At 43.2% G+C, this 12,863-nt stretch overlaps 1 protein-coding gene across 2 annotated transcripts in view; it reads left to right on the plus strand.

Annotated features, from left to right (window-relative positions):
* Rab3c (RAB3C, member RAS oncogene family) overlaps positions 1 to 12,554 on the plus strand; it is a 213,065-nt gene extending 200,511 nt beyond the window's left edge. For both annotated transcript variants that reach the window (XM_085830824.1, XM_021180645.3), the window contains exon 5: positions 12,135 to 12,554. In XM_085830824.1, the coding sequence (XP_085686950.1) occupies positions 12,135 to 12,322 (188 nt within the window). In that variant the 3' untranslated portion in view covers positions 12,323 to 12,554. The remainder of the gene's footprint in view (positions 1 to 12,134) is intronic.
* The last annotated feature ends 309 nt before the right edge of the window (positions 12,555 to 12,863 follow it).

A 12,863-nucleotide genomic window follows, 5' to 3' on the forward strand; every position in this document is an offset into this window, starting at 1 on the left:
CCACTATTCTCCACTGCAGGAGTCTGAGACTGTTTATTCCTTTTCCTTCCCCTTCGGGAAGTTCAGCTCCATCATCCTCTGATGGTCTCATCTTGGAAACTTGTGGCTTATTAGATCACAGGGAGAGAGAGAGAGAGAGAGAGAGGGAGAGAGAGAGCATGCCCTCCATGTTGGGAATTTGAGAGACACCCTTATTCCTTTATGGATCTGTGAAAGGGTCCCAGTCTCACCAGAAGTCATTTGTGAATGTTCTGTGGGGAGAGGTGCTTTCTGCAGAATGTTAACCCTGCGTACTTTGTGGCACTTCCTAACTTTGTTCTCAACAGGGGACTTTCTCTAGTCTCCCAAACCCAAATCCTAGCACTAAGCTCTGTTTGATGCTGGCATATGCTTCATCCCCCATGTACATAGAAACCGTGGTATTTCATCTGTGAAAGCCATTCAAGGAAACGCCCCTGCTCTGGCTAGATTACACACCCTATCCTGACTTTCTCTTTTGCCCTTAACCGTAATTAGTTTCCAATCACCTGGATTGGCAGCCTCTGACAAGGAAGCAGTTGTTTGTTTAAAGGAAGAATTCATAAGATGGCAAATTTTCATCGCCATCTCCTCTGTTCTAGAACAAAGACAAAACAAAAAGTCTAAATATAAACCATCAAGAGAACATATGAATTAACTGAATTCTTCATAATTTATCACCATAAAAGAGAAATCCATTTAAATAGTGCTTTGTGTAGCTTTCTGTGTCTGCTCTGGACAGACTGAACTGCCTGTGAATGGAGCTAGAGTCAGACTTTCTGGGAAATTTTCTGACTTTTAGAAATTGCAATTATGGTAAATTTGGTTAAAATATCAAATCCAGTTGCACCAAAAATGTCTTTATGAAAGCCATCCCTTTGTAAAATAAACATATGCAAATCAGAATTACTGAGCATTAAGGCATGTTGCTCAGGCTAGCTAAGAGTCGCCACCACTGTTTTTATGAGGCCAACAGGGATTATTTCATTGTGTTTGGGCCTAAACCTGCCAGAAGACATAAAAGTAGACATTAGGAATGTTCTGGAGGAAAGAGCCTGGGGCTGTGGAAACAGACTCTAATCTTTGCCATGGTTTTCTATATGTGCAACATGTCTACACCGCTCTACTGGAAAATGAATATTTAAAGGTGCTACTTCACAGTACTGTCTGGATCCAGAGCAATGGAAACCAATGTGAATAGCATAGCCCAGCAATCTTTACATGGTGCTCCACAAAGATCACTCATCTGAGGATGTCACAATGAAACCTCATTCATTTGGGCGCGGCTACTTGAAAATGTACTTCAATAGCAGCTCTGTTTCCTAGGCCTCTCTCCCGGCAAACATAACCTGCTAATTGATAATGCACATAAATGCTATTGGCAAATTGAAAATGCTGTACAAAGAACAGTTATTGATGTTCATGTTACCAGTCCCTTAACAGGCAAGGGTGGGAATTGTCTCCTTTATCATTAGAAGCTCAATGCAATGCTAAGAAGTTACAAAGGAAACGTTTCGCGTGGATTTAAAGGAACCCCACTTGGAAAATCCTTGGCACTTCTGTGCACACTAATGGTGGCTCTTGCACCTTGACTGACTCTCATCTCTCTGAAAGCTCAGAGAGAGTCTTGATTTTCTTACCCTTTAAGAGGTTTTATATTTTAATGTGAAGCAAAAGTTACTGGTGGGAGTTGAACAATTCTACACTTCTTCCTATTGTTCAGAAATGCCTTTCCTCATGGGTAAATAGGACTGCTTTGGTTTTTTGATATAACAAATTTCCCACAGGGCAAATCTGGAATGATATGATATGGAGTTCCATGCATGGTAAACTCCACCTAGAAATAATGCAGCCGACAAAGTGCTTGCAAGTTCGGTCGCTTCATAACAAAGAACAAAGGACTAAGTGATTCTTTCCCCTTCCGTTTCGATCTGCCAGCTTCTCCCAACCAATTAATAGCAATCAATCCTGTAATTAGCCAACATCTGCTGGGCACCTGCTTCTACTAGATGCTGTGTTAGATATTTCCAGGGATAGGGGGAAACCCCAGGTGGGATGCACAATTTAACTGGAGGACAAAATGTACCTAGTAGAAGGGACTGGAAGGGATGGAGAGTGACTGGCTCTCCTCCTGGGCACCATGAACATGATCCAGAATTGAATTCTAGTGTTTGTCCAACATTTTATCCTAAAGGTTGAGAATTATATGCTTCAAAATTACTAGAATGCTGAATTTTACATTGAATCAATTTTGTAGCTGAGGTACCCAAGGAGCTGAAGGAGTCTGCAAACCTATAGGAGGAACAGCAATATGAACTAACCAGTACCCCCCAGAGCTGTGTCTCTAGTTGCATATGTAGCAGAGGATGGCCTAGTCGGCTATCAATGGGAGGCTAGGCCCTTGGTCTTGCAAAGATTATATGCCCCAGTATAGGGGAATGCCAGGGCTAGGAAGCAGGAGTGGGTGGTTGGGGAGCATGGGGGGGGTTAGGGGTGTTTGGGGATAGCATTTGAGATGTAAATGAAGAAAATATCGAATAAAAAATATAAAAACTAATAAATAAATAAATAAAAGTTCTTTTCATTCTCAAAAAAAAATAGTAATTAAGTCCAAAGTATATACTTGAAAATAATTACTAGGGAATTGGAAATGTTCAGGGTGGGTGGTTCACCACAAAAGACCTTAAAGCTGTTACCCAAGGGAACTTGGATTTTTCTGGAAGGCTTCAAACTGAAATAGCCACAGGGGATGAGCAGGTGACATAAATAATTTAAAGAGTGAAGCAGCCAGGTGTGAAATTTAAACATGATCTGTTTGTTCATTAGATACACAGGGGGAAAAGTTCTTACATAAACAGTGGATGCTTTTGCGTTTCTCTGTGTAGCTTCCATCTTCCCACCAACGGTAGAGATATGGATGCCAAGGAATCCACTAAGAGCAAAGGACAGTGGACAATTGCAACATCGATCTCACATCAGGGACAACAGGAAGGTCAGGGACAGTGGTCAGCATCCAGAGAGAGGCTCCATCAAGGATGTCAGAAACAGGCTCATTGGGTTGAAAACTTCAAGTTTTAATGATATTTCCCAAACTTGAATATTGTTGAGGAGCAACACTGACAACATGTTCAGCAATTCAAGAACAGGTTGTGGGAGTCAGCAGCAACATAAAGCAGGCACACACTCACACACTCACTCACACACTCACACACTCACTCACACACTCACTCACACACACACTCACTCACACACTCACACACTCACACACTCACACACTCACACTTGATGGACAAAGCAAGCCCCAACAAGGTCCAACAAACAATTTCTAACAACTTCACACACACACACATATATACATATGTATATACATATATATATATATATATATGTGTGTGTGTGTGTGTGTATATATATATATATATATATATATATATATACTTACAGTTTGGGTGGGTGGAACAAAGCTCCAACCACTTAACATACATACACAGACACATGTTTTTGGTGGGTGGAGCAAAATCCAATGATCTGGTTTCAACCACTTCACATACATTCATATGTACACACTTACATATTTGTGTGGGTTGAGCAAACACCAATGAGTAGGCTCCAACAACTTTATTTTGCCTTCCACGATGTATATATCCCAGACGAATCTTTCAAGCAGTATAGAAATTACAATGTGATTACATTCTATTTTTCTTTTAGTGAATGATTATGAAACAAAACACTTCACAGCACAAGTAAAGAAAACAAATTTCTTGGGATCCAGGAGTTGCCTCAGAAGCCACAGGAACTCCAGTCTCAGATAGGGATGCTTATTGAACATTCACCCCAGGATTGATCGATCAGGGCTATAGACCAGACTCGGGAGCTGACTGTGACACTGAGTCCAGATTCTACAGGACTTTTAAGCCTGAAATCTACAAACACCTGTACCAAGTTATTCAACCAACCAGGATTTAGGGGATAGAGGATTTTCTTAGGAGCATGTCTTTGCTGTACATTTATCCTGCGCCAATTGGTTGGGGTATTCAGCTGTGGCAGGAGACTTACCTAACCTAACATTCATGTCCTAACTTGCCAATCAAAATGTCAGTTACCCATGTACATGTCTCTTTCTGTCAAGTGGATGTAAGTTCCCATGGAGGCCTTGGAGACTCAAACTTACTCTATCCCTACTCAAACTGGAAGTCTTATTCCAAATAGTTTCTTATGTTGGCTCAGGTGTCTCTCTTATGTTGGGGTCCAACCCAGAGGCAGCTTATAAAATCAAAAACCATAAAAGCATAGACCTAGGTGCAGGAAAGGTTACCTGGTGGTTGGTTCGGGTCCAAGCTTCTCGTGGCTAACTCTACAAAGCTGTTCTAATTGACTTCTGTTGTAAGTGGCTTTCAAGAACACCAAAGCACAAAACGTCTTAGTAACAGCATATGAGAAAGTTTCCTCGTGACATTAGTAATGGCACATAATGGCAGGCTTAGAGAGATAACATTTTACCCTAGGCCTTAACAAAATTATTCCCAAGAACCCACAGACACTCATAACTAAGCAACTTGTTATAAATTAACAAGGCACGGGCAAGCAAGGTAACTTTCTCAGCCGGTTTCTCCTACTGGCAGGCAGCAATTTCAAGTTACAAAGAAATGATTGATTATTTTCTTATTTATCTTAAAAAGCAATATTATAAAAAAATTTTAAAAGCACAAATCTAAGCTTTTAAATAAAAAAAAAAAAACAACAATCAGTCGTTTCTACTTTAAATCCTCAGATTTCACATCTACTCACCAGCAGTTTTTTTTATTAAATCATAACAGGAAGCTGAGGGCAAGGATAGATAGAAGAAATTATTATAACCTAAATCACCAGTCGAGCCTCAGTAAGAGTCACACCAGCCAATGCTAGTTAGACCGCCATTGTTCTTCTTCCTTGACCTCAAAAAGTCCCTAGCTCGATTAATAAGAGTGTGTTTTTCTGAACTTCAAATTGTTCCCTAAGGTTTTCTGTGTCCGCTAACAAAACTATTGCAAACCTAGCTTCACTAACAATTTGTTTTTCCAAACGCTCTTTCTAAGGGCGATGGTCATCGCTGAAACTCTAAAGTTCCAAGTTCCTTCCCAGAGTCATAATTGAATCATTAATCTGCTTCAGCAGCAATGCCTGAAAGATTGTGATTGTGAGTGCCACAGACACTGCCCAGTGAGGGGCTGGAAGCCCCCTTAGAGGTTTCATACAAGGCTTAGATTAAGAGGGATGTGAAGGCAACAAGTAGAGAAAACCTCCACAGCAGCACAAAATCCTCAGGACATGGAGTCCTCGGGGCTCTGCCTCTCTGAGGCACACCCATCTCGCTTGTGCTAACTGATGGACCACATTCCATGAGTTCTAAAGCTGTTTTGTTGCTCTTCCTGCGTGGCCTTTGACAATACAGGGAAAATCCTGATTAAAAGTTCAACAGTCTTGGGAGTAGATGTAACACTCAGCAAATGCTATTTTGACTGGGGAGAGAGGATACAGGGTGGGGTTCTTTAGGGAGACTCATGGGAAGAGCTGCCTTGGGGTCATTTAGCAGATGTGGAGGGGGCAAGCGTGGTAGACCTAGAGTAGGTGGAGTTAGATCTGAGAGCTAGGGGAAGTCTAAGAGTTGTGGAATAAATGCCTAACTCCGTGACTTGAACTTTACTCAATGGAGAGTGGAGAGTGGAGAATTCTGGTAGCCCCGTGCAACCCCCAGCAAACTCAGGCACCCTCTTCCTTATCACAAAACTAAACTAGAGTCTGTAAGTCTAAGGGCAGGGAGAAGACCTTCTGTGTGGGGACTAGCATTCATCAACACTTTAAGATGACCCTTGCACAGGTTCTAAATCCTGCCATCTGGTTAAGGCTGGCTGACAAGAGAAACTGGGAGCCTGAAAGACCTCTCCACTCTGTGGTCTATTTATATCAACTTTAGCCTTGGGCTGGGCTCCTGTTCCAAATTCTGGCTGCTTTCCTTGGCCATTCTTCAGGGAAGTGGGTCAAATTCTCATCTCCTCCCACTCCTAAAGTCTGTCTCATGGTTGGCTCCCCAATATGGGACTAGCTAAAATGACAGTTGGTCCTGCTGTTCTGAAGTCCTTACTTCTGGCCCAACTGTCACCTGCCTGGCATCGTGATTGCCTTTCTCCCACAGCTCTGGTTCATCCGATTCCATGGGAAAATTGAAGAGGAAGCTGTGTAGTCGCAACTCAAATGAATAAAGAGCCCATTTGTAATGGAAAAGGTGGCAAGAATGTAAGCTATTGACAGCTAGGGATGAAATGATGCACTAAAGTACAGTTTGGGGTGTTATGGGGGGATGGGGGCACACTGATGGTTTTTCTTTCAAATTTAAAAGGTTAGAGAGCCCAACCAGTGTTCAAGACTTCTGTCCTGTCATGGCTTACACAGGATAATCACAGTAGGGTGCTGTGACATTTCAGTTCTCCTCATGACAGAGTGGCAGCCTAGAGCCTGCCACCTTCAGTGATCAGCATGCTTTGGGCCTCATGGCCCTGCTTGCTTCCCTGTATGTAGGAGTCTGGAAAGGTTCCAGGCTTCTCTGTGCTTTGTTCCAGGGACATTTAAGGAACAGGGTAAAGACCCATGCCAGCAAGCCAGACCTATGTCACTCTCCACAAGGCCCAGGATGTGTGATGTCTCTGCTCACCAGCAGAGTCCTTCCAGATAGTCATCTGCTCTTCCAGCTGTCCAAAGGCAAATAGTTTAATTTAAACCATGCCTGGGCATCCCTATCATTGGTTTTAGAAAGGGAAAGAGTTGTTCTTTCTAAGTCAGGTCTGGAGAACCCCAAGGTAGGGGTGTGCTGGCTGGGGCAGGCACTCTTCTGAGTCCAGAGCAGGGATGCCTCTGCCAGAGAGCAGTTGGGAGGAAAAAGAAAGACTAGGGAACTCACCCATGTTTCACTGAGCCTTTCCACCACTCGCCTGATAAAGCCACATGCATGCTAAAGTTACTAATTACAGACCACGCAGCATAAGGGGCAGGTGTTCAGAGCAAGGAGCGGTAGCCTACTTCTCAGGGGACCTGCCGCAGACCCTCTGGGTCCCGTGCCTGCGGTTCTCTAGAGTAGATGGGCAAAGATTAGGACATGACAGACAGACACACACACACACAAGAGAGGTGTTGAATCTGAATGTAATTTTCTGGTCGAGCTTAGACTAATTATATTACAGCGAATACCATCAATAGTAAAACATAACAGATACGGTACATTGAAGTTTCCCAGGTGCAAAGGGAGTGACTGCGTGCTGAGTTTCGCACTTTAGAGTTAATTGGGCTAGAGGGGTATTAACTCTTGCCTGGCCTCAGGAATAAAGTAGTGTCAAGGACTTTTAGGCCTTGTTAATTCTATCTATGTCTGGAGAATTCCCATCTATCAGTATAGTTACTTAATTTGCTGTTGGCACGGAATATAGTCTGTAATAAGAATTTCTATCTCAGTGAGAATTCCAGTCTCTTTTTGTAGATAGGTGAAATAATGACTAGTACTTAATTGGTTATTGAATAGGTTAAACTCCTTGTTCCTATCTGGGATCTAAGAACACTGGGAGAAGGCTTTAGCTATGTTAGAATACAATCTTAGAAGGCATTGCAATAAGGTAATACTAAATAGAGTGCACGTGAATCCATACAACAGACTAGTGGTGAGTGGAGGATTGATATTATGATTTATAAAAATTAGGGGAGAAGAATGTCAGACCTCAGGAAGAGAGTTCCCTTTGAAACCCATTGCTTCATCGGTCAGCTACCCAGCTTTTGCTATGTCAAACTGACTCAACCAAAGTACGTGACAGGGACCTGTCAGACTCCACAGTCAGCTCGCTGCATGACCTTGGTCTGCTTCTTTGCTCCTGATGAACTAACGGCAGCATCCTTGGCAGTGTGCAGGAAACAGTCTCCAGGGTTTTGTAGGACTGTTCACCAGGCTTCGTTGACTGATGCCTGCCTTCTGATGATGATGGTGTGTGTGGATATAAACGTAAGGTTTTCTGAGAACAAGCCTATTAGGCCTAGGTAGTAGCTAAGGTAAAAAGACCAAGACACTGGGGTGTAATAACCAGAAAGCCCCAAGGAGTTACTATAAGAATAAAGACTCCAGTGTTTGCATTTGTGGTTGTAAGTTAGGCCGCAATTTTAAAGACATTTGGACACAGGTATGGGACAGGGATGGCTTCTCACAGAGAAATTTTACCGTGGGATTCAAGTGGAGACAGAAGTCCATGATAGACCCCCACTTCCCCCAGATCTACACAACTCAAAGGCACAATACTAAAGGCTGTAGTGTTGACCTTGTGTTCCCACTCTTTGAACTCTGTGTTTTAGGGTAGATAGATTTAGGCTGTTGGTCACTGAAAACCAGTTTTATTTTCAGAACTCTTTGTAGCTGTTCTTCTCTAGTTCATAGGGAGATGTGGCTTTTATAATCCCACGGTGTATTTTTAAGCTGTTAAACAACTGGACTGTTAGGTTCACTGGCACTCTTAAAACCCATGTAAATCACCTTCGAGTTATTTAAATTAATGAAATTGTGTGTGAATTAGTAACTACTCATTACCCTAGAACTGATCAATTAACTGCAACAAAATTGTAGCTGCCTTCTTCGGGGTACCTAGAAAGGCAGGGAAGGCCAATGGGTACTCTCTGTCTCTACCATTTCCCAGCCAATCATGGGAAGGCTTAAACAAATTACTCATCCATTTTCCACCTTCATTTTCTTATCTGAAAATTAGACAAATTAATAGCCCTTGCTTAAGGACAAAGTGAGTTAAAATGTTCCAAGTGCTCTCAATATTCTCTGTGATGGGGTAAGCACTAGACTACACAAACACCAGCGTGAGGTCACTGACACTGCTCTCCTTGCCCTTCCGAGTTTGTTTGGCCGCTTCGCCCACCTTTTCCCACTTGAGAGCCATGATAATGCTATAAGACAGGCAGAGCAAACACCATAAATTATGAAAGTGAGTGCAGAAGCCATAATTTTGTCATGGTGGCAGATCTATTGTGTCAGACCAGCAAGGTAGCTCAGTGCATAACAGAGCCTGCTGCCAAACCCCATGCCCTGAGTTCAATTCCCAGACCCACATGTTGGGAAAGAACAGACTCTTGCTTACCATCCTGTTCTCCACATATGTGTTTCATACATGCAAATTACATACATATCTGACCACATACAGTATATAAAAAATAAATAAACAAACATACAGAAACAGTGAAGATTTTTTAAAATCTAGCATGTTAACAGTGGGCTGCCAAGGTATTTGGGCCAATAAGCCCCCATACTCTCACCATATCATGGCCTCCTCACCATGCTGAGGAAAGAGTGTTCTTATAATGTGCAGGGCTCCTAGACACTCTCTCCTGAGTGACCACATAGTCCCAGGATCCCACAGTGTCTTAGGGTTTTACTTCTGTGAACAGACACCATGACCAAGGCAACTCTTATAAGGACAACATTTAATTGGGGTTGACTTACAAGTTCAGAGGTTCAGTACATTAGCATCAAGGCGGGAAGCATGGCAGCATTCAGGCAGGCATGGTGCAGGAGGAGCCGAGAGTTCTACATCTTCATCTGAAGGCTGCTAGCAGAATACTGACTTCCAGGCAGCTAGGGTGAGGGTCTTTTAGCCCATGCCCACAGTGACACACCTACTCCAACAGGGCCACACCTTCTAATAGTGCCACTTTGTGGTCTAAGCATATACAAACCATCACATACAGAAAGGGATGGAAATTGAGAACATTTTGGATTCTGTGATCAGAGATCATGTTACTGTTCCCAACTTGCACACCATCATCCTCGGGTGACCTAATAACCAGATAACGGAGTTACATTTGATCAAGGGGGTGGGAGCCTGTATCTTTCTGCAATGGCTCAGTGCTTCGAGTTCTGCCCTTTCCCAGACGCTCACATATAAAAGAAGCACCAGCTAAAATGATGATAGAACCGAAACGTGTCCCAGCTTTGCCCGAAATTTCAGAATTATTTTCCTCCAAAGTTTCATTCAGAGGTCTCACATCTCCAGTGTGGTTTTGGAATCTTCTGGAATGATGCCCAACCCTACTAATTCTGGGACAAAAACACTAGCACCTAGAAAATAGCAAGCAAAGAGCTCTGATGAGTAAGTAATGACATCGAGCAGAGGGTGTGCCTGTCCTGCCCTGCCCTGGGTTCATCAGGAACGTGAATGATCCAGCTGTAGGGAATGCACCAGCATGAGAAAAATCAGCACTGTCCACACCACCTGGCCTTGCCTATAGGTAAATTTCTACTCTAAGAGAACGGCGTGATCACTGTGCAGACACAAAACAATAAAAAAAGAAATAGAAGCCAAAGGTAGACTGAAATACCTTGCACTGTTTCCTAGGACTTCAATATGCTAATGATTAGCCTCCTGAGTCTGGCTGTTGCTCGGATCCTAACAGAGCTGCAGTCAAAATGTAACTTGGGTTTAATCATCCGATCAAATAGTGGTGTCAAAAACTTAGAAATTTTAACTTATGAAAATCATTTATTTTTTCCTTTCAATTCCCTTCAAGAAAACAAGTATTTTCCTTAGTTATTAAAGGGATGTGGACATAAATGCGAAGCAGTGGGCTGTGCTTTTCATTTTGGTCCCAGGAGCCAGGCATTCACTGGATTTAATCATTTTGAATCTTTGTGTCTCCTCTGAGATAGGGCCAGATGTAACCAGAAGGATTTATAGGGTGTAAAATTGAGAATGGATTTAAAAAGGCTCTCTGTGTTCTGCCCAGCACATCCTAAATCAACATAGCCCCCCCCCCCCCCCCCCGTGGACCAGACCAATCTCTGGCTGGCCAATTGGGGCAGTTGCCATAGCAACTGACAGGCAAGCACAGCCGGTAGAATGGGAATGCGAACAATGGAATGATAACATTGTGTGCAGAGCTGCGTTCTGAGATGGCCTCCAGACAGCCGCATCCTGGAAGTGGGGGGTTTGCCCACCCTCCTTGCGCCATAGTTCCCACCTTCTTGTATTTTTGCTGCTCAATTAAAATTTATTGTTTTCTTTCCTATTCAAAAACTTTACTGCTATAAATAGTACTGGTGAGAAGGAAATCTGCCCCCACCAGAAAGCTGAAACAGCGTTACAAAGACTGCAGGGTTATTGCATTAACAGTTCAAATACCCAGAGGTTGAACGAGGTCTACGGTAACTCCTGTGGTTCTTTAGCGCCACCTAGTGTCCTGCTAGATACTACTTGGTCCCATGACTGGACAGGAAAAAAAAAAGAACAGGATTGAATAGGAAATTCATAGTCCCTCTTTTGATAGAATATGCACAGGACCTTTTCTAAATCTTTCGTTAAGAAACGTTAATAACTTTGACATAATACAGCAATGAGAGAAGAATGGAAGTCGTGTCAGTTTTAGAGAAGACTTTAAAAGACTACACGGCGACCAGACAAAAAATCCTAAGGGAGTTGCATCTCACTTTTCTCCAAAAAGTCAGCCTTGTAGCTGAACACAACAATTCACACCAAGGTGGCCAGGAGTCAGAGCAAGGGATAACTCTGAATAATATAACACCCAAGGATACAGGATAAGTTCCAGTAATGGACTTATACCAACTAAACCCCGCCCCAACCCCTCACTGCCTAGCAATAATGTCATCGAGGGGTTGATTCACTGATTAAGTCAGAGTCCACGGCATCTAGTTGGGCCTGGAAAAGCAGTCGCAGGCACGCCCCATGCTTTGCTCTTAATCCAGCCAAGTTAACAAAGATGTATGAGCACCCCAGAGGCAGGAGCAAGGATTCAGGATGAGAGGACTGGCTGGTGAGGGTTCCAAATGATACCACTGTTAACTCTTGAATTCCTCTCAGAAAAATTTCTCCGCCCTTGCAGACAAATAAAATGAGTATCATCAACCCATCTTTATAACTCCCTGCTCTGGTCATTGGGTAGCACTTCTTGTCCAGCAGTCATCCCCGGTCTAAAAAATCGCACCCATCTCCCACCGCTGCCTTTGCCCTATCGACATTCAAAACCGCAACTGAGTCCATTGGACTTCAGAAACGTGAAATGATGGACCTGTTTCTGTGTGTTTCCTGCAGGGTTTGAGTTTTTTGAAACCAGCGCCAAGGATAACATCAACGTGAAGCAAACCTTCGAGCGCCTCGTAGATATCATTTGTGACAAAATGTCAGAGAGCTTGGAGACCGACCCAGCCATCACTGCGGCAAAGCAGAGCACGAGGCTCAAGGAGACCCCTCCTCCACCACAGCCCAACTGTGGCTGCTAATGTCCCCCACACAGGAGCTCCAAGGGGCTCCAGAGCAGCCAAGAAACAGCATTGATAAATGGTCTATTAGCCTTCGATTATACTGCCTAATAATTATTTGAAGGAAGTCTTTGATGGCAGTGGCCCATATATGCATTCAAACCGTGAGCAATTTCCTGTGTTAATATGTGGCAAACTTGCTCTTATATTTGTAAGGATCATTCATCTATAAACACCTGCTACTTGCATGTAACTTATCATTTATTTGTCTTTCATAATCTTTTTTTTTGGGGGGGGGGGCAACCTTTTTCTCAGTTAAGCTATTGCAGAAACTCCAGACTATAATTTTACTGCGAATAACTTTCGTGCCACGGATTCATATCATGCTTCTCATTTGTATGGATGATAACCTAGAGTCCCTTTGTGTGTGCGCACATGTGTGAGTGTGTATGTGTGCACGTGTGTGTGTGTGTGTGTGTGTGTGTGTGTGTGCACGCGTGCGCACTGTGACCACGGGGCAATGTCAGGAAACTTAGTTTTGCCTTTGTCTAAAAAGAACGTG

This window comes from Mus caroli, unplaced genomic scaffold, assembly GCF_978045245.1.
Source record: "Mus caroli unplaced genomic scaffold, Mus_caroli_1 scaffold_15, whole genome shotgun sequence".
NCBI lineage: Eukaryota > Metazoa > Chordata > Mammalia > Rodentia > Muridae > Mus > Mus caroli.